The sequence below is a fragment of the Gambusia affinis genome, linkage group LG09 (genome assembly GCF_019740435.1).
Source record: "Gambusia affinis linkage group LG09, SWU_Gaff_1.0, whole genome shotgun sequence".
Taxonomy (NCBI): Eukaryota; Metazoa; Chordata; class Actinopteri; order Cyprinodontiformes; family Poeciliidae; genus Gambusia; species Gambusia affinis.
The window spans coordinates 23590046-23611972 of NC_057876.1; the positions used below are offsets into that span (position 1 = coordinate 23590046).

A 21927-nucleotide genomic window follows, 5' to 3' on the forward strand; every position below is an offset into this window, starting at 1 on the left:
GGTTTGTTTTATTTTGGCCATAGAAATAATAAGTCTAACGAACATAACAAATAAGGTATTTTTCAAGTTTGTAATCCTTTAAATGATGGTTTTAGTGATAAGTTTAGTTTTTCTCTTCTTCCTTTTTTCCCCTATAAAATTGCAATGTTTTAGGGGAGTCAAATGTTTGCAACATCTATCAATTTTTTATATTTAGGCAAAATTGTTTGTCCTTTAGACACAAAAAAAGAAGCTCCTATAAATGATGCCATAGAAACATTGTGTATTGATATACTTTTTCTATCCTGTGTATGGAGGGCCAAAAGGGACAAATTTAAACAAATATATAATTATTCATAAAATGCACCATGAAATAAATAGTTTAATAGGTAGTTAATTTAATTTCATGATGCATTTAAACATAACTTTAAATAAATGCTTAATTTTATCATTTAATCTTATTAAATGGTTAAAATACAAACAATGGTGGATGAAGATATTTAATTTTCTGTCAACTCACCAATCAGTCGAGGGGCGGCGCTAAAACTGGTCTGTAGAACAGCTTGGATTTTATACATAAATTGTAAAACATTAAATTAAGCCTTTATTTCAGTGTTGCACTTAATTCATGATTTAATTATGTATTTTTTAAATTTTGTCCCTTTTGGCCTTCCATATAATTGGCAGAAACACCGATTCTAACCAAATGTTTTGCGTAAAGTTTTAAAAGTTAACATTTCTCCACAGATGGGAAACGGAGTATGAAATTTGTACAAAGGAATGAAAATTAAAGCTAGATTTAAAAAGTTTTTTAATGAGTCGACAGAAGAAAAAAAAAAACTTCAAATGGAAACATTAATATGAATATAAAACAATACTACTACATTTCATTCAAAATACAAAATATAACGAGCTTTTATGGAATTTATATTCAGACAAAGATATGGAAAAAAAAAACAGGAGGGTTTAATAGATCACTAGAAAATGAATGAAAAATTGTCAGCAAACTTTCAGAACAGATCAAGCTCTAATAAATACTGTCGTCTTCCAGGAAGCCCGGATATTTGAACGTAAAGAACTTTTACCTGCAACAAACTGATGGGATGAACCTGCTAGGTTCACCTTTACAACACAGAACATCGAGGTGAGAAGAGCTGAACGTTTTACTCCTCTGTGTGGATGTTTTTCTTCGCTTTGTCCAGTCTGTCCAGGATTTCACTGTAGAGCCCAGTCATCTGTGGAAACAAACATTTAACTTGATTTTTATTATTTCTTAAAGCATCATGAGCTGAAAACATCACAAAAAGTTCACTGTTCATTAATCATCACATGTATTCAGGTACGTCTCAAAGAAATATCAAAGAAAAGTTGATTTTTTTCAATACTGTTGGCCTTGGTTGGGGCTCCTTTTGCATGAATTACTGCATCAATGCAGCATGGCATGGAGGCAATCAGCCTGCGGTTCTGGAAGCCCACACTGCTTCTAGAATCCCATCGATTTTCTGTGGGGTTAAAGGTTTTGGTACACTGTGGGTCGGTACCAAGTCAAATCTCTGAGGTTTGTCAGCAGGGGGAACCAGGAAGTCCTTTAAAACCTCTCAAACGGCTGTGTTGACTTTGGACTTCATTAAAACAAGCAAAATGGATTCTGTTTCTCCACTATTCCTCCAGACTCTAATTACCAAGTAAAATGGAAACTTTACCTTCGTTTGTGAAGGTTTTAGTCTCAAGGCTGCAGTTATCCCTACTGCCTGTATGCCTGTTCCTATACGTTTTTCCTTCAACTTAACTTTCTACTAATATGCTTGTTTATACGCTCTGAACACTGTTCTATACATGGCTAAGCCTTTGTGGAAAATAACTCTTAAGTAATAACATTTTCTAAGACAATTTGTTTTATTAGCAGTAAGCCAGAATTAAAACTGAAGGCCTGCACTAACCACACTACAAATCCAATAATACAATCTATCTCTCTGTATGACTTTCATATTTTGTTAAATTACTGAAATAAATTCACTTTTCTATGACTTTCTGAGATTCAAATACGTACAATGACTTATTAGGGCCATTGCAGACAGAAAGAAAATGGAAAAGTAATTTTCTGCTAGAAATTTTCTAGAAAAATTTATTTTATTAGTTTCAAAAGTCTACCAGAAAATTTTTTAATTCATCTCAAATTTTCTAGAAAATACATTCTGAAAAGTTAAAAATGTTAAACTTTTGTAACTTGTAATTTGAGTTGTTTTGGTGGAAATTAACTTCTTTTGTTTTATCTACAACGGCCCCAATATGCCGTCGTATGTACGTGTACTTATGTTTTCTTGCAAAACATAAAACACACATTTACACATACGAGTCCAATAATGATGACTATATGGAAGACTATTAGTGCCACTGAAAAATGTTATAATTGATGCATCATCAGGCAAATCTACTATTAAAAGTATTACGTGAGAAGAAACAATTATGTGATTATTTTTATATGCTAACAAAATAATTCACATACCTGTTTGGTTATTTATTTGGATTTTGACATAAATTGACAGAATTAGAATTTTGAGAAAAATGGCCCAAAGTTGATCATTTTTGGACCTAATCCTTTTCCGTAGATGACTCTGATGCTCTACCTGCATCTCGTAGCTCTCCCGCAGAGACCCCAGGTGTCGGATGAAGCTCATGGCGAGGCCGCACCACTTCTCGGCTTCGTGGTACTGGGCCAGGCTGTACAGCAGAATCCCGGCGTTCCAGGCCTGAGTCAGCAGCCACAGCGTCTCCATCTCTGGAAAGCCGTCCGGCTGCGGAGGAAAGCAGGAAGATGTTAGAAAAAAGGCTTTTTAGCAGCGGCCACCTGGATTGACTAAAGTTCCTTTTACTCAGAAACTTTCATCAAATCCTGCCATTTTGTGTTAACCTTTTTACCAACTCGTTTTAATCATTTCATTCATATTCTCTAACACTTTTAATCTTGTCCCTTTACTTTGATCCAAAGATTTCGACAGCTTTCAAGTAATAACTGCCTCTGAAAGGGGAAATATGTAGCGGCTGAAAGGCAGCGTGATGTTTCAATAATCCCACATCTCTTTCAGAGGCGCTGCTCACCGGCAGTGGGACGATTTCTCCAGAACATTAACATTCAAATTGGCAGGAAGGGGTGGTGAATGGAAGCATCTGCTAATTGAAGTGTGGCTGAAAGCCCATTGATAAAAAAGAAAAAAAGAGGTTTCCAAGAAACAGCGGTGGAGTGGAGAGGAGGGGGTTAATTATGGAGCAGTTCTGTTGGCGCTGGCTCACCGCGGCTGAGATGATGGACAGAGCGTCCTCGAAGTAATCCCACAGCTCCTGCAGCACGCGGCTCTCCACCTCGGACACGCCGCTCGGCAGGGACAGCTTGATCAGGCTGTGGACGTACTTACTAAGACGGAGACACACAATTAGAAATTCTGGTTCCAGAAACAAGGGAGCATGTTTTCATGTGGCGCAGCGCTGCCTGCAGTGCGCCGGGTCGGCCTGGGGTTGCTTCCTGTGCAGGGAGAGAGCGGCTCTCAGGGCCTTCTTGCAGAGCTGAGGGAAGTGGGCTGGAGGCTCCATGGCTAAGCCTTCATTAAGAAAATAAAACAGAAAAAACAGAATAAATACTTAAAACTGCAGTATGTAACTTTTATGGGAAATATTTGATGAATCTGTCTTTATGTTGTGACAACATGAGGCATAAAATTTATGAAAAAAAAAAAGAACAGCTCCTCTTCTCTAATAACGAGAACATAATCATAACAAAATAAATATGAGTGTTAGTAGAAGAAAGTCTTAAAAAATTGGGAGGAAAAAGTTGCTTTTTGATAATCAATTATTTTAGTGAAAAATTACTACTTCATTCTCCAGATCTTACGACTTAATTCTTGTAATATTAAAACTTTATTCTGTATTATTTAGGCTTTATTGTCATACAACCTTATTCTCATATTATTATGGCTGTATTATTATAGCATTATGACTTTATTCTTGAAATAAAAAAAAAACAAAATATTAAAGGGACCATTAAATTTTGAGTTGTGGTACCAAATGGATAGAAGTTGTAAAACATGCTTGTCAAACCAGATGGACGGCGATGGATGAAAAAAATAATAATACAGATTTTCCAAAACTTAAATCTTCAAAACCCATTGATAAAATCAGAGTTAGTTTCCTCTGGGTGTTTATTAACCTGCCATGGTTTCCAACACTTTGGTTTCAACGTGTTCCAGCTCCAGGACAGACTCCAGGATCGTCTCCACCTTCGGATCGCTCAGCTTTGCACGAGCCTCGAACTCGTACAGCAGCAGCAGGGAGTCCGTCGGGTCCGCTGGAAGGTTGCCTTCAAATCCATTTAGAGAAATATTTGTTGAACTAACTCCCACTTCCTGTCGGTTTCTGTTATTTTCGCTTGCTGTACCTGATGCTTTCAGGGTTTTGCAGACCTCCCAACAGGCCTGAATGTGCTCCAGAGCCAGAGAGAGATCCTCCGCCTGTGAAACCAATACAAGGATTCTGGATTTACTGGCGCCATCTAGTGTCCGGCTCTCCTCCCGATGCAAGACGCCCACGCCTCCGCCGGTAATGTGGTTAGTCACCTCTCCTCCTCTCCACTGGTCTTGGTAAATTTCCATCCTTTTTGATGGTGAGCGTGCTAAATGTAGAGGATGAGGAGTGGGTGGCACACCTGGGTGGAGTGAGGAGACGTCCTGCAGAGCTCCAAAGAGGCAGCAGCTGCCATCAGCAGAGACGTCCTCTGGCCCATGAGCAGAGCGCGGTCAGGAGGGCACAGCAGGGAGAGCTTTAAGGTCAAGCAGAAAAACAAATTATTTATCTCTTTCAACTGAGGGAAAACAGGAATGCACAGTCAGTTTAACCTGAGGAGAAAATATTTATGTTCTGATGGAATTATTTTAGCAACTACTAAAGAAGACATGAATAAAAATGAGATAATGCAGGAAAATACAACCACTGTCCAGCTGACACCAGAGGTTTACATTAGGAGTGCAACGATTGTAGTTTTCTAGCAGATCGCTGATTACCGATCTTTAAAAATCCTGACCTGCCGATTCTGATTTTGGCTGATAACGATTCTTAAAATTGTTTTGTCTGAAATGCTGCTAAATGTAGCAAGAAAGCTGCTGAGTTGACAACAGTGAGTGATTCCACAGGTGCAGACATGAGCTGGTGGGTCGGTCTGTCAGTCAAACCTCTCACTGCAGAGCAGAAGAGGACAGCGGCTGATTTCTAGACCTTTGGTGAGGTAGAGAAGATCCTCTTCACATCCAACTATCAGCTGATCACCAATCTCCCAAAATTAAGGAAATTGGCACCAATAAATCAGTCCACCCCCAGTTTATGTACACCAGATAAAAAGAAACCTTTTTGTTCTCACTGTCTGAAGTTAAATCAGACCAACTTTCTCTTATTTTAGGTCGGTTCTAACTACCAAAATGATTTATCTTTGCTAAAACATAAATAATTGTATGTTTTCAGAAAAAGAATCTATAGGAGATTTATTTACTCATGTCTTTAATATCAGAAGTTTACATACAGAATGATTATTGTCTCTTTAAATAATGGCATGATGATTAGAAACAGCTTTTAACCACTTAACCCTGTTAATACAATATTAGAAATATATTAAAATATACATATAAACACAGAATTCAATTCCTTTTTTAATAGGAAAATAAACATTTTATTGCTTTCTATGCGATAACCTAGCATTCTTTTAGTGAATTCAAACCGGTTCAAGTTAAAACTTTACCACTGAAAGAGTTTTGGGTAAAACATATTTACAGGCAACGGTGCTTTCATCTGAAGTGTAAAATGTGTAATATGTATTTTGTACAGTTTGGGCTTAATTACTGTTCTGAATATGTTATTTTATCAGAAAATGACACGTTTGGAGTCTTCATACTCCAGTTAACAATCAATAGTTTCATCCCTGATCCAAGCATCGGATCAGTAAATTAGTTTTTGTTTTTCCGAAGTTTTTGGGGGGAACTGAACCAAGCGCTGGAATTGAACAATGCATTGTAAACAAACAGGTCTAAGTTATGTAAAATGCTAAAAAGGTGAAGAGTAAAACTGTCTCTTTTGTCAAAGCAACATTTAATCCCTTAATTGTGCCTAAGTCAGCCATGACGGGGTCAACCGCCGCACTTACCTGGTAGGACAGCACAAAGAAATCCCTCATTCGGTCAGGTCTGCTCTCGCACTGCAGAGCCGAGTTCCAGGCTGCAAACAGAAGCACCCACACACCGACGAAATGAGGCTGCCGCAAGATTTCAGGTGATAGCACAGCGTGTCATATTAAAGTGGCAAGGAAAGAAAGAGTCGGTACCAATCTTTCTGAACCAGTTGGCATCCTCAGCGCGCCGCTCTGCAGTCATATGAGGCTGGAGTGAAATTGTCTGCAGAGCTGTTGGGAGGAGAAAACTTTCAGGGTTATGGAGACTTGAGAGGAAATGCAAAGTAAAACGGCTGAAACCAGATATTTTCATACACCAGGGGTGTCAAACTCAGTAAATGTTTTTAAAGGTCCGGTTGTGCCACAATGTACTGATAAAACCCATTAAGCTGTTAAAATATTAATAATTAGCTGCCCCTCTAGGATTTTGTGATTGTTCTTCTGCTTTTTTGTAATCAAAATCACAGATTTTTTGGTGCTAATTCAGAAATATTCCTAAGGAATTTTTAGGATATTTGCACTAATGTATTTATTTATTTTAAAGGTATTATTGGCTCTAGTGGCCTTTATTTGATAGTTAATTGACAGGAAAGTGGGTAAGGAGAGAAGGGGGAAGACATGCAGCAAAGGTCGCCAGGCCAGGAATCGAACCTGCGACGGCAATTTTAAGAAAGAATTGCAGCATAATCAGAAATAATATGTCGATTTTTTGGATTTGTGAAAAACTGGACGGATTAATTGATGTAATTTAGAGTTAAGCGGGCCACATAAGAATCTACGGCGGGCCAGATTTGGCCCCCGGGCCTTGAGTTTGACATGACATACACTGAATAAAAAGATGCTTAACTTTTTCCACTTAAATTAAATAAGACTAAACTTTCTGAGTCACTTTTAAAAACTTTGAAAGCCTGTTTAACGCAAGAAGGATGACGACTAGACCAGGAATTAAACAATTATTTATTTGGCAGAAACAATCAATAGTGACAAATAAATTATTAAAATAATCCTCTACTAATTTAGTAATTGATTAGTTGTTAAATGGCGTACACACACTCAGAAAAATGCTAATTGCTGAAAGAACATATTGAGAGCAAATATTAAGACAAAACTGTAAGAAAAACATAGATTTTAAGTAAAAGATTTTTAAAAATCTTAATATATCTGTTATATATGCTCCAACATAAATTCCCCAGTTGGAATAGTTTTAGCTCCTGGTTCTAATCTCCTATTAAGAACCTTTTACTATCCAATTATCAATCGATTAATTCATAAATAATTAACAGATCAGCCTGTTGATGTTAGAAGGATTTTTTAAAGTTATTCATGTCCCCCATTCGGTAGATATTGATGCATTATTTATCAATTAAAATACTTACTGACATATCCAGATACTGCCTAAAATTAAAAATGTTTTCCATCCAAACATACTGCACTATTTTGTTGTGTTTATTAAAATGTTATAAATAATATTGGTAATCCTAGATGACATTAAAGATAAAAAAATTCAGTCTGATTTTAAATCTAGAGTGAAATAAATGTAAATGGTTTCAGATGTTTATTAGTTATAAATCTGCTCACCCCTTTTCAGAGACAGCAGGAGTTTGTCCAGATTCACATCCCTGCAAGGATTGACTGTTTCAGATGTATAACTTTAACCAAACATTACATTATCTAATTTGTTTTTTTTATTTATCTTTTTACATTTTGCCTCACCTCAACTGATCAGCTGAGTTTTCTGCGGAGGAGAACACGAGTCGGACCAAACACCTGTGAAAATAAAAACAAGGAACCCGGCGTTGACCTCGTTTTCTTTCACCCACTAACATTGTTATACAGAAACACAGTTTCTGTGGGAAAGCTGGAGAAAATGGGTCAGTGGATCATTGGAGGTGACCGAGAAACAGAATCACTACAATCTGTAAGGCACACCAGCTGAAAATAATTACTTTAATTATGAAAATCCAGCAACAGACCCACCAAGCACTGAAATATTATACCTGACATCGTTTTATATAATTTTTATTTAATATTGAATTGTTGATTTTTAGTTTATGAAGGTAAATAAACAAGAAAACTAACATCCTGTTGCAACATCCACTATGAAAGTGAAAAGAGAACAAGAAGTTACTCAGTAATTACAAAAACATTCAAGGCTGTATTCATTAAATAGAAGTTGCAAACAATATATCATTCTCCTCATTATTAACATACAAGTATAAATATATTTTACTGACCTCAGACCCATCAGAACGTGAGCTTCATCTTTTGAGTTCTCACATAAAACCTCCAGAGCTTTCACTGCAGTTTCCTGTCTTCCATTCTGTCACAAACAAACAAATGTTCCCATCATGAATATTCAAAACGATCAGACGTTATTTAACTGTAATACTGTCTCAAAAACCTATTCATATCCTGTGAATTATCTATGTCTATGAAAAAACATATAAAATGTGCGGTGGCCGTTTGTATTCATTGAAGTAAAATGTAACGATTCCTTGAATGACTTGAGTTCCTCCATTTTTAAAATTCATCTCCCTCGAAGATTTGTTAAATTACGTTTTATTATTTAGTGCACCGTGTTGCGGCCAGGTGATTATTTATGTTGCGCAGTGTTCTCTCCTTCGCCTTTGAGTTGTTGACAAAAGCTAAGTGTTAGCAGCCTGACGTCCAATTTTCAAGTTCGGTCTGGGTGGATTTCATTGATTGATGATCATTTTTAGAGCCAGTGTTGATATCTGACAATAATACTGAGTATGCCAGTATTTACCAATGTTTGATCAAATTTTTTTATTTCACTACTCAATTAATAATCAGAATAATCGATAGAATACTCAATTACTAAAATAATTATTAACAACATCTCTGCACTGAAGTCTGTCTTGGTAACATGAAAAAAGTTAAAAACTTCTACACGTCATTGTATACTTGCTTGCAGTTTGATGATATGAACATAATGAATGCTGCATATTTAAATGTTTTGGAGTTTGTTTAATTCATGTTATTTTCTTTCAGTTCCCAACTCCTCCTGCCCAACAACATATGGTCCAAGTGACAAAATTATGATTCCTCATCACTGTCCTACACATAAACACGCTCATTTGTGTTGAACTGAACGTGTGTCCGAACTGCAAGCAGCACTGATAAGGCGCTCTAATCATCATAATAACACCACGGCACTGGGAAATGTGATGAATTTTCTATTAGACCTAATCTCGTGATTGGAACGAGTAACGAGCGGTGTGATGAATTCTACCTCCAGAGCAATCTGAGCTGCCAGACAGAGGAGACAGGAAGCTGCGCTCTCTGATAGCAGCAGCTTGTCTTCCCTGGATACAGGCGACTTGGACAGAACTCCCATCGCATTCAACGCCTCTGCAGCTGTTACAAAGAAACAACACAAATAATTTGCTGAAGAAGAAAAAAAATTGTCTCAATGAAGTTATAGTTTATTGTATGCACCTTTCTGTACGTTGTCGTCCTGAACAGCAATCTTGTAAATGCAGAACTGAGTGAAGATACTCTCAGGATCAGACCTCTCTGCTTCTTTAATTGCTTCTTTAGCCTGAGGATGCAAATGTAAACAATTTTCAGAAAGTTACTATTGATATTTTACATTTTGTGCTTTTTTAATACTTTCATTTATATCTCTACTGTTTCTAAAAACAGAACAAATGCATGAATAAAACAAAAACATCCAGCCATTTTATGGCAATAAGTTAATGTTTTTTGGTGTCTGGAAAATGAGCCGTTTAAAAACCTACACAATGCAACATCATCAAGCAAACCCAGCATAGCCCAGATTGTTACCTAGCAACCCAAACTGAGCTCCAGCACCTTTTGGGCAGCTAATTTTACCGTTGTATCTGCTGTACAATGGCTGCTAGAAAAGACGAGTGTTGTGTTTTTGACTTACCATTCAGAAACCATTTGATGCATTCTTGTTGGCTGTGCAGGAAGCACCATTCTTGTATAATTGCACATTGTTTTGCAGCTATTTTCATGTGCAAGTATAAAAGTTGGCCAGAAGCAGCTTATTTGTACTTAAAGTGACAAGGGGCCCAAAAACAGGTCATTCTGAAAGGAGCTCAAAACAGGCAGAACTAATCAAACTAAAATCTTATTATCTAAGAATGATTTTGTGCAAAAAATATAATGAACACGTTTTGTATAATCCATAGTCCTATCCTAACCTGTTTAAGTAAGCATTATAAGTCACTTTTAACAAAAATTAACTGATTTGATGTGCATTAACTACTGCAGCAGAATAATTTCAATCAGAGCAGCGGATGCTTGGATAATTTTACCTTTTCTAACTGCTGCAGGTGCAGCAGGCAGGACGCTCTGTTCCTCTGCAGCTTGGCCAGATTTGGCTCCATCTGACCTGCCTTGAAGAAGCTGAAGGAGTAGTTATACCACTGTAGAGCCTCCGCATAGTTACCAGCCTGAAATGGCAAAGCAGAGATAATCAGCTGCAAGAAGTTTTTAATCAAATGGTATTGAACCAGATTTTCTTTTTTGTAAAATAAGTTCAGCACACCTCAAAATGTTTTGAGGCCTGATCCCACAGTATGACATGCAAACTGGTCAGCGCAACTGGAGTGAGCTGTTTACCACTGTAGTGGCCTGTGGAAGGTAAAACTGACTTTTACATACAGGGTTTGTAAAGTTTTCCCACAGTGAAATTCAAGACCTTTTCAAGCATTTTCAAGGTTAAGTTATTTTAACTTTTCCAATACAATTAAACTAAAAAAAGATCGTTTCTTTTTATGAAATCATTTGTTACTGTTGTTAATAATGTCTTGAGATAGTATCTTACATTTTACAGCAGGGACAAGGTAAACTAAAATATAAAAAAACAAAATGTTTTGAAATCTTCCATTTCACTGGTCAGAGAACAAAACACTAAAATTATCACACAAAAACACAAAAATTATCCACAATTTCAATAAGCTCGTTTAAGGTATAAAACATTACCCAACATTTAATTCAGTTACACAGATCAGTAAGTTATGAAGCCACTAGGAATAATAAGTAATCAAACATAAAATACAATAATGCTACTGATAAATTTTCTGGCATTTAGCAAATAAAATAAATTTGGTAGTTCTAACTAACCAAAAAAACAATAGAAGTTTAGTCTAATTTAACTTCAGATAGTCAGAAAAATATATATTTAAACATCTGGTTTCAACTGTAAATGTTTTCCAAATTTAGGCTTTTGATCAATCACTAGAAGGCTCTTTATTACCAATTTTAAGCACCTGCATAAAAAAATGCAGCACAGTTGCAATAATTAAAAATAATCTGATTGCATCAGTACCAGTGATGATGTCTTCTATCTTCTGTTTGGCCAGCAGCTCTTTGTTTCTCTGCAGCAGCAGCTCAACGTGCAGCACAAGAGCAGCGCCCAGGTCAGGGGACGAGCCAAAATGCTGACACACGCACTTCAGATAGTCAAACGCCAGCATTTCTCTACAATAATCACAAAAACATCTCATTTTAGGCTGGACAGGAGGGTTCAGATGATAAATGTATACATGTCAATTTATTGTTTGGTGTAAATGAAGGTGGAAAACAAATCAGGATTATTTTTTTTTACCTGTCTTCAGACATGAGAAGTTTCACTGCACTCAGACAGACTTCAAGAGGAACTTGTGATTCCAGCATCTCATCAAGTCCTGGACAAAAATTTTGCAAAACGTTTTAAAGTGTGAATCTCAAAGTCATCTGTAGAACTTTTTTTCACATTTTGTAACAATAAAACCATAAACACCATCATATTTTATTTGGGTTTGATCATCACAGGACAGTGTTGCAAATTAGAATTAGAATTTTTTTTTAGAAATAAAAATTTGATCATTGAGATGTGCATCAACAATGAAGATAAAATCAAAACTCTATAATTACAGCTAGAAGTCTTTTGGATATAAAGTTTTGAATTTAAAGACTGATTTTTTTATTCACATTTTTACATCCATTTGCATCTTAAATGTTAAGTTTTCCTTCCACCACCCAGTTATGCGCCACTTTGTAATAATCTACCAGATTAAATTCAATTGAATTACGTTGCTGTAGTTTAAATTTAAGTGAAAAATACAAAGGAGGTCTTGTCTCCCTCCATCTTGAACCTCCCAGTTCTTCCAAAGACTCCCTGAATGTTCAGGTAGCAACGCCCCTCTGTCCAATATTAATGATATTCTGTATAAATAATTAATTGAGCCGTTATTAACTAACCTGCTCTGATGTGATTGTCTGGGGCCTCGGATCTCAGGAGGATTCTTATCTTTAAATACAGCCCAGATGTGCTCACACACTCCTGCCAAATTCATACAGAGACAATCAAACACAAAGCATGACTGTCCTCTAAATCAGAGTCTCGTGTCTTACCTTGTTGGCTAAGATGACGGCATCGAGCGCCTTCTCCTGAAACCTCTGACAGTCCCACTCTAGATAAACTGTAGCAAGCAGACGCAAATCTTTGGCCTATTGTGAGAAAAACAGAGCAAAGTTTAAATCTGTAACCATTTCCAGTGATTTTCCTGAACTCTGAACTTCAGTCTCACCAGAACGTCTGGTCCAGGGCCATACTTCGCACTCATTTTACCGATGTCGTAGCTTTGGCTGAAAAAGAAGAGTTACTGTTTTCCCCTGCTCTGTTTTTAACAACAAACATTAAATACCATATTTACCTCAACCAGAAGGTACTGTCCTCAAACTTCCTCAGATTATAAGTGTCTACACCAAAGTTGTAGCACATGAGGGAGAGGTACGCCGTCTGCATTCAGAGAGTGAGTTCACAGTTAGCTTCCCCCTCACTTTCAGCAACAATATGCACCGTGAATGTGACAAATCAATAAATACAGTTGTAAATGTGCAAACAGAGGGATTGTTTTACATCTTTCGGTATCCGCTGCAGCATGTCTTTACATCGCTGCATGTAGACCGTGGCTTCTCCGCTATTCCCTTGGGATACGGCCTGCAACCGAGGTCAGACTTGAACTTTTATTATTCCTTATCAGATCTTAAAGATTTTCCCCTCTCATTGTTCCTCAGTTCACATTTTAGCTGTCTCACACTTCACACTGCAAGTCTGTCAGAACAGCACTTGCTGAGCTGCCAAATATCACAAGAACAAATATTCACATCGAAGGTGTCGAACATCACATGCGCTCACCGACTCTGCCTGGCAGGACAGAATTCGAAGCAGATCCTTCTCCACATCCGCCTTGGAGGAAGTAACGTCGGCTGCTGCGTCGCCTCTGGACATCAGCTGGCTGTAGAGGGTTTCCAGGCTCTAGAGACGTAGCAAACAAAGCATTTTTTCATAAAAATACCATGTTTCTGTTTGCTCTAAACTTGCACCGACTAAAGCTCTCTCTCTCAGTCTGTGTGTTCATTTGTCTTCACCTTGACAGCAAGCCTCAAGAAATGATCTGCCATCTGGGGATTTTTGCAGTCCAGCCAGGTTCTGCCCGTCTTGCTGGCCATCTGTAAAGATTAGACACTGATAAATGGGCCTTCTCCTCATGAAATGCTGAGCACTGGTCGAGGAGGGCCTGCAGTGCTGCTCACCAGGATCTGCTTGCGGATGGCGCCCTCTGTTGGATTCTCAGGTTCACAGCAGTAAAGCAGACTGCATGCGGCATGACGAACTGCGAGATGGAAATGTTTGAATATGATGCAACAGTACTGCGACTAATTCTGTTCACAGCCTTCCTTCTGAGTCTAAACTTCACATCTATCAGCATTAATACTGTTAAAGCTCACATTTAGGCAGATTATGAGATTAGAAGTGTACCTTTGGCTTTTTGAACTTTACTCAGAACACCACCGGCGTTCTTGGTCACCGACCAGTTCCACAACTGGATGGCACACTCTTCAAGCTGGAAAAGTTATAGAGAATTAATGATGAAACTCATACAAATATAGTTCTTTATAAAGTGTTTAAGACATGCAACTGAGTCAGGACTAAACAATATAGAAAAAAGTCTTGAATTAAAAAATTTTACAAATTAAAATCTGAAAATGTGCCATGGATTTGTATCCACTCAATTGGGATTTTATCTAAAAGATGAAAACAATATTTTATGCTTAATTGTGAGGTGAAAGAAAATGATTTTGTTTTCAGAAATATAAATCTGAAAGGTGTGGCATTTAGAAATAACTCTCCTTGTTTTCAGTGGAATTGCAACTGCAAGCCTTTTGGAGATTTTTCTACCCGGTTTTCATATTGAAAGACCAAAAGGGACTGGTCTTTCAATATTTTTCGCTCTTTGCAAAACAATGTGTTGCCACAGATTTTCAATTGAATGTAGGTGCTTGAGTTGAATCATTCTAAGAATATTATGTATTTTCATCTAAACCATTACATTGTAGCTCTGGCTATAAAATGGACCAGTTTCCCACTGTCAACTGTATAATGACAAATTTTCCAAGGTATTGTTAATATATTTTGTTTTCATGTTTTCTTATATTTACTTGTCTAGAACAGCGTCAACTAGTAAAATTGTCTATAGATCATGTCCAACAATCTAATCTACCTGTGAATGCGGCATTTTCGACAAAACATCTAATCCAGACACGTTAGAGAAGAGTTTCTCAATGGCCTCATCAAAATCAGGCATCTGTGTCTGCAGCAGGTTATCTGTGAGAGCTGAGCAAATAAAAAAGAAAGAAGACAAGTCAACAAGATAATGAGAGCTAAGACATACATTTCATAAAGATACATTTCATTTTTAACATCTGGAAAGCTCCAGAGAGGAGTTGAGAAAACAAAGTTAACTAATTACATATGTTTTCCAGCTTCAGTATCTTTATTTTCATTATGACCCACCCATCAACCACCCATAATTACCCGAGTTTGAAAAGGCTAAATATTGCAGTCTTTGACGTGGGCTAGTTCTAATGTTGTCAGGATTTAAAAAAATAAAAAAAAATCAATAATATGGTACTTTATTTAGCTTTTATAAATCAAATAAATTTATAAACAAACTAGGTTTTAGACATTCAAATTAATTACAAATACTTTGTTCATTATCTTTTCTTGTGTATTTAAAGATCACAAGTGGACATTAAATTACATTTTCGATCAAAGCAACTAGTTGTCCGCATATTGAAAGCATATTGTAGCTTGTCCGTTAGCTAACGGTCCTGCTAGCATGTAAGCTATGTTTGTTGCAACAGGAAGTGACACAATTACAAAGTTTGTTGATTACAATTAATATAAGTCAGTTGACTCACTTTTCACCGTAGATACAAAATGCTCCATGTTTGATGTTTCAGAGCAAAGAAAAACCTCAGGTTAGCTTCTTGTTTTCGTTTCACTGACAATTCCAACGCCGCGAAAATCAGCGTGAAGGAAAAGCTACGTTCACAGACACTCGGAATTCCAAAGCTCCAATAACATAACAACAATAAAAACATTTTTCATACTTCTGCGACAGTTAGAAAGATAAAACGTCTTGAAGAACAGCGACTTAATCGATTTAATAACTTGCCTTTTTTGTTTTTCGATTCCATTAATTTTTGGACCTTGAAATTATGTATTTTTTGAATGAGGCCAAGAACAGTGAATTGAGCATAATTAGTGTTATTAATTTAGTGTTATGTGGAATTGACAACCCCAAATATTCACTGCTTGTTTTACTATAGCAATCACCACGAGTTTTTTTCCATGGTGTATATCCATTCATGCACAAAACCTTTTATTGACAGTAGTAACCTCTTCGGTGAACACATCATCAGATGGTTTAAAATGGTTTGAAGTGATTACATTTGGTGAGTTCTTTACATTTAACGTTTTTCTTTACAAGATGTGGCACTGCCATACAGCTGCATCTCAATAAATTCAAATATAATCTAAAAGTTGACTCATTTCACTAACGAAAGATTGAGCACAAATTTCTACGATACATCATTAACTCGACTTTTAATATTTCAATTTAATTCCAAGCATTTTTTTTTATATAAAACCGAACTTTGATGATGACAGAATCTGTTAGACTTTCTTCAGTAAAACTTCTTCATATTTTCAGCAGCCTATAAATAAGATATGAAATGTCCACTGAGAATTCTAGCTGTGAATTTGGAGTCCATTATTTTTCCAGTCTTTTACAGATGAAAGCAGAATAGCTCTAATTAAACTGGCTGGCCAGACTCCCTTAAGACAGGCGTAATCATTAATCAAAGTTTGGTGGCAAATATTTGGTTTATCTTTCAAAGAAAGGATTTAATCCAGTTTAAATATTTATGAGTTTTTGTTATGTTATGCTTTTGATGGAATAATTGTAAATATTTTCGGTACCAGTAAATTACTTTTACAGTGAATCCTCCTGAAACATCCAACATGTCAGATTTAATGAATAGAGTACTCAAACATTGTAAGATATTAATATTTCAACATATTTTTAGCTGCCCAAGAAATTACTCCATAAAGAGTGAAAAAAGTCTACTTAAGTAGAGTAAGTGATCAAATTTTCAATCATTTAGTATTTAGAAATTGCGCCATCAGACGGACAAAAATATAAAGTCAAGAGGAAATTTTGGTGTGTTAAAGACCAAAATTATAATAATTCATATGAGTAACAACAAAACAAAAAAAAAATCAGGCAAAATAAAATTTTTTTCAAAATCAGTTTCTTTCAAAACTTCTGAAACTTCAACAAAAACTGCAGGTGTGTGTCTGGTGAATGTTTGGTTAGAACATGTTTGTTCTTCATTCAGTGGGTAAAAAATCCAGAAATTTTCCTGAAGTAATAGTAGTGATACGTCATAATAAAATTACACAAGTAAAAGTACAGTGTAGTAAAAATACTCCTAAAAGTACATTTAATCAAAAAAAGGTATTGGAGTAAATGTAACTGTTTTTTATCCAATTCTGGATCTAATGTTTGACTAAGTTTGACAAATCTTTAGTTTTCGACTCAGGCAGCTTTCTGCCTTTGACCCTCATGTGAAATATAAATAATTTATAACTCTATCATCATTTGAGAAGTAGTTCCTCTCATATAGCAGGCTGTACATTTTACTCCTTCTGCCAGACATAAAACTGTTTGGAAGGCTGAGGTTCTGGTTACAGGGCTTTAACTGGGCCATCCACTGGAGAAAAACATTTCTACAGGTTCATCTGGACTAAAAGGAAGAATCCATGCTGTGTGTGTAGAACCAGTCAGTCCCCTATTGCGAGCTTTGCACAGAACCATTTAAAATAAATTACTTCAAATCCACCCTCTCAGCAAGCAACTTCCACCAATTGTTCACAAGGAGACTCATCTGTTGCTCCTTCGTTCTCTTTTACGAGACGCCTAATTATAAAACAACACACAGAAACAGCATGAAGCTCAACTCTTTCATTGGCTGCTCTATTTCTGCTTAAACAATCTACCTACTGTTTTCATTTTTGTTCTATTTTTACTTGAAAATATTATTTTCCAGCTTGTTTGTAGTCTTTTAATGTAGCCTATTCTAGAATTTCTACATTAGTTTTTATTTAGATTACTTGACAATTTAATTACACTTAACCATCTTTAACAAATATTCAGTATAATGTGTTCGTATACTGATTCAGTTTCTCTCCTGAATAAATTATATTTGTATAATCAGAAAACAAAACCAGAGTGGACAAAAATTAAGAGTAACACTACATCAGTATATTCTTACTCAAGTAAAAGTAAAAAGTAGCCATTCAAACAATGTAGCCTTTATTTTATAAAAAGGTTGTTTGATCTCTATACCTGATTTAATCTTTAAAAGCAGAGGTGGGTAGAGTATCAGGGAAGAGTTGCACTAATTCAGAAGTAAAAGTAAAGAGTAAAAAAAGTATTTAATTACAAGGCTAAGTACTTAAGAAACAGATCAAATCATCTAGTTTAATATTTAAAATGCTGCAATCAGACAGAAAAAATTTAAAGTTATCTACAAATTATGGAATTTTAAAGACTTAAGTGAAGAAATTAAAATAATTAAATGAAATGATTACAAAATAACAGATTCAGCCAGAAGAAATACTTTTCCCAATGAAATTACCAAACAAACCTATGATACTAATACAGCCAATAATGAAAATAAGGTGAAGTTATGTCCAGTGAAGTAGCAGTAAAATAAAAAAAGATTGTGTATAAAGAAGAAGTCTCACTTTGACTTAAATTCTAGGTGTGTGTGGGTGTGGGTGTGTGTGTGTGCGTGTGTGTGTGCGTGCGTGTGTGTGCGTGTGTGTGTGTGTGTGCATCTCATGCATTTATTTTTCTTCCTACAGTGGAGTTACTTAAAGTGGGTCGAGTATCCAGAAATTTACTGAAGTAAAGGTAGTGATACTTTCTATTCATATCACTCAAGTAAAAGTGGAGTAAAAATATTACTAAAAATATTATTTCACTTAAGTAAATGTAATTGGGTAAGTGTAAGTACTTACTACCCACCTCTGTTCATCAGTGATGTCATCAGACAGACAAAAACTCCAGTCCTCAAGGGCCTCTGTCCTGCAGGTTTTAGTTGTGCCACAGGTGCAAACCGCTGGAATGAAATGGCTTAATTACCTCCTCCTAGTGTAGATCAGTTCTCCAGAGCCTTAATGACCTAATTATTCTATTCAGGTGTGGTGCAGCAGAGGCACATCTAAAAGTTGCAGGGCAGTGGCCCTCCAGGACTGGAGTTTGACACCTGTGCTTTAAACAAAAGGGAAAACAAAACAATTCAGACCAGGGCCAGCCCAAGGCATTGCAAGCTAAGCAGTTACTGAGGGCCCCCACACCACTAGGGGGCCCCCAAGAGCACCAAAGTAGCAAGGTAGACAAATATAGATATATTTTAAATAGCATTGAATATTGCATTCTAAATGCTACTACACATGAAAAACAAATTGTGTACTTTTTAAAATAAATAATAATGATTAACATCTTTCTGCTGGTGGCTGCTGCCAGTGTTGGGAAAATATAAGCTATTAAATTTAGTGTTTATCAGCTGATGTTACTTTCAAATAGTTACAATAAAATTGCACACTTGAAAACCTCTGTGGATTTCAAAATCTTTTTTTTTTTTCTTTTTTTTTCTTTGTTACTCCTGTAAGGTTAAAATCAATACTCATAATATCACTGGTATAATGCATGCTAATTACAAATGATGCTGATTGTAGGTGTGTTACACATATAGAGTAGCAATAATAAATCGTCTGGTGTTAACATGTACGTATGGACCCCCAATAACATTCAAAAAGACTGCTTAGGGCCACAAAAAGGCTTGTACAGGCCCTGACTCAGATGTTTCTGACAGGTTTGGAGGCTTTGCATAAGTAAGTTTCACTTATTTTAGTGACGTACTGCTATTGAAAGAACATATTTTCACCCAATGCTGAAGAAACTCCATCACAAATGTTTCCAGGAACAAGACAAAGATCTGATGCCGTTGCTCACGTGGTTATATATTCATACCAACAACTATTTGAATCCTTCTATTTGTGCAAAAACAATACGATTAAAACTCGGTTAAAGTGCTGCTTGTGAATATTTTTAGAATGTTTCTCAGTTCCTAAAATGAGTAAGAAAATTAGTTTAAGTACAGATTTGATGGTTTAATGAAATTTTAAGTCAATTTCGCAGTTATAGTTGCATCTATGTGTTAAAATGTGAATCTAATGTTATTCAGTTCTTGCATAACCACAACTACAGACTGTAGCTTCTTTAGTTTCTGTTTCTCTTTAAATAAACCATGCAGAGATTATTCAGCTTTATATACTCTTTTTCCAAACTACCAAGATTTTCTCAAGAAGATTTTATGAGTCAAAGGATAATTAATCTGTTCTGTAAACACTGAAGTGCAGATATCTAAATACTTAAGTTGTGACTGCATGTTCCCAAAAGAAAGAAAATAAGATTCATAGCTGAGATTCAGTGAATGGTTTCCCATGCTCTCTTGTCACATTTTACATTTTTGTCCTTGTAAAGCAATAGAAGAGAGGAGCAGAGGCACTTGTCCGCTGTTTCGCCATCCACTCCCCCAAAAAGCAGCTGAGTCCAGATGTGGACGGAAAATACGAGGGAAGGATGTTCTTATTTCAAGTGTCGCCAACTCTGACCTGCAGTGATTGTTGTGGTGATAAAAGAAAACAGTCTGCAGCACATCCACACACTGCAGGGTCCTGCTGGACAAAGGACGATTATTTACTTTGATATAAAAAGCAGCGTATCCTGTTGCCAAAGTTAGAAATAAATCCAGCCAATGTTTATTCTGACAGCTTGAGCCGATTGATTGAATCAGAATCACAGGAGCTGTTTGGTTTTTATTGTGTTTTTTTCTCCTTTTGTGACAAAATCATTATGATACCTTTAACCTCAGCCTCACAGGGGGCTGATTGTTTAACACAGGTCAGAGGTCAACTTAGAAAATGATCAAAGTTCTGTCTTGATCTGCTGCACAATTAAAATATGTTTTTAGAAATGCATGTATTTACAACAAACCATTTCATTTTACTCTTTTCCAGGTTCTCCTAAAAAGTTATTAATCATGTTTTCTGATAAATTTAACCTTTGTTGCAGAAAACAATTAGTAACCAGTTCAACTAAAATGAACAAAAACATTTGGACAACAGGCTAAAATCATTAAATGTTTTGAGTTAATAAAGGTTCTCTTTTTCTTTTTAGAACATTTAGAACATTTTCCATACAGCAAAACATAAATGCATGAAATAATCATCAACTCAAACTGAGGCTGTGCTGGTGTGGTTCAATGAAATAAATACTGAAGTAAAAATTAAATCTAGTGCAGATTGTTGTTCTGGATTGTGTTTTAATTTGGATTAAATTGGAGCATATTTACAGAACCCAGCAAAAATATGAATATCTCTTGAATTTTATAATTTTCTTCATGTTGAAAAGCTAAACTTTCAATGTTTCTAAGTTGCACACAACAACTGTGATGTTAAAGGAAAAGATACAAGTTCTTTAAAACTTTTTAAAATAGAAAATGTATGTGCATCTGTGCTTGCTGCACATTTCTGTTTCATTTTCTTTGAATTTTATTTAAAACATAACATTGTGCACTTGTTGAGATTAAAAAAGGACAAAAAATGACATGCAGTTATTTTCAATCATCTCTGACTTTGACATATGTTCAGCTGCAAGTCCTTTGGGACGTGTTTCTATCAACTTTGCACAGAAAGCTAAAATCAGTCCATTTTTCTTTTCCAAAAAGCTCAAACTCAACATAATTTTTTATTATTATACTAAAGATACACAATTCTATCCAGGTCTGGACTTTGACTGGGCCATTCTAACATTTGATGCTTTGAACTAAACCCTCAAATGGAAATTCTGGGTGTATGTTTAAGGTTATTTATGTATATTTACTAATGTTCTCTTCAAAGCATGATGCTGCCACCACCTTCACTGAACAGCCTTCTTAATACTGAGGCTACATTACTCACAGGTCGACTTGATTTACTAAAACATTTAATTTTTTGAGCTTTAAACACCTGAAAAATCTTCAATTTCAGTTGTAGAAGCAAACTTTGTATCCATGAATGAATTTCAAATCCCGGTCAGTTAAAGTTTTAATGTTAATTATTGATAAAAATCACTGCTTTGCAGAGTTGGGTAGAGATTACATTTACTTCAGTAACATTTTGGAATAAATGTACTTTTAGGAGTATTTTTATTGTGCTGTTCTTCTTACTATTGCTGGAGAAATGTAGTATGAAGCATCGCTATTCTTACTTGAGTCTGGATTCTCTTCCAAGCGTAACTTCACTGACT

The 21927-nt window shown here is 35.9% G+C and overlaps 2 protein-coding genes across 2 annotated transcripts in view; one reads left to right on the forward strand and one right to left on the reverse strand.

Annotated features, from left to right (window-relative positions):
* dlg3 (discs, large homolog 3 (Drosophila)) overlaps positions 1 to 1171 on the forward strand; it is a 109669-nt gene extending 108498 nt beyond the window's left edge. Inside the window, exon 25 of the mRNA XM_044127329.1 lies at positions 1031 to 1171. Within this exon, the coding sequence (XP_043983264.1) occupies positions 1031 to 1047 (17 nt within the window). The 3' untranslated portion in view covers positions 1048 to 1171. The remainder of the gene's footprint in view (positions 1 to 1030) is intronic.
* Positions 1085 to 15542, reverse strand: tex11 (testis expressed 11). The gene is made up of 29 exons (XM_044127337.1): positions 15425 to 15542; positions 14725 to 14837; positions 13983 to 14067; positions 13757 to 13836; positions 13592 to 13672; positions 13359 to 13478; positions 13080 to 13160; positions 12874 to 12959; positions 12748 to 12805; positions 12572 to 12667; positions 12419 to 12500; positions 11784 to 11862; positions 11505 to 11656; positions 10722 to 10807; positions 10489 to 10626; positions 9644 to 9746; positions 9438 to 9562; positions 8419 to 8504; positions 7898 to 7951; positions 7763 to 7803; positions 6338 to 6415; positions 6161 to 6231; positions 4676 to 4789; positions 4409 to 4481; positions 4181 to 4330; positions 3467 to 3575; positions 3271 to 3391; positions 2607 to 2774; positions 1085 to 1214 (listed from the first exon to the last, which is right to left on the reverse strand). The coding sequence occupies exons 1-29, from the start codon at positions 15450 to 15452 to the stop codon at positions 1143 to 1145; spliced, it is 2730 nt and encodes a 909-aa protein (XP_043983272.1). The 5' UTR covers positions 15453 to 15542; the 3' UTR covers positions 1085 to 1142.
* Positions 15543 to 21927: the final 6385 nt, after the last annotated feature.

Excerpts from the sequence above, each read along its gene's own strand:
- tex11 (XM_044127337.1), bottom strand. The coding sequence starts at position 15,452 with ATGGAGCATTTTGTATCTACGGTGAAAA. Across the intron at positions 9,563-9,643 it reads GGACGACAACGTACAGAAAG|CTGCAGAGGCGTTGAATGCG; the intron begins GTGCATACAATA and ends TCTTTGTAACAG. Across the intron at positions 3,392-3,466 it reads GCCGACCCGGCGCACTGCAG|TAAGTACGTCCACAGCCTGA; the intron begins GCAGCGCTGCGC and ends TCTCCGTCTTAG.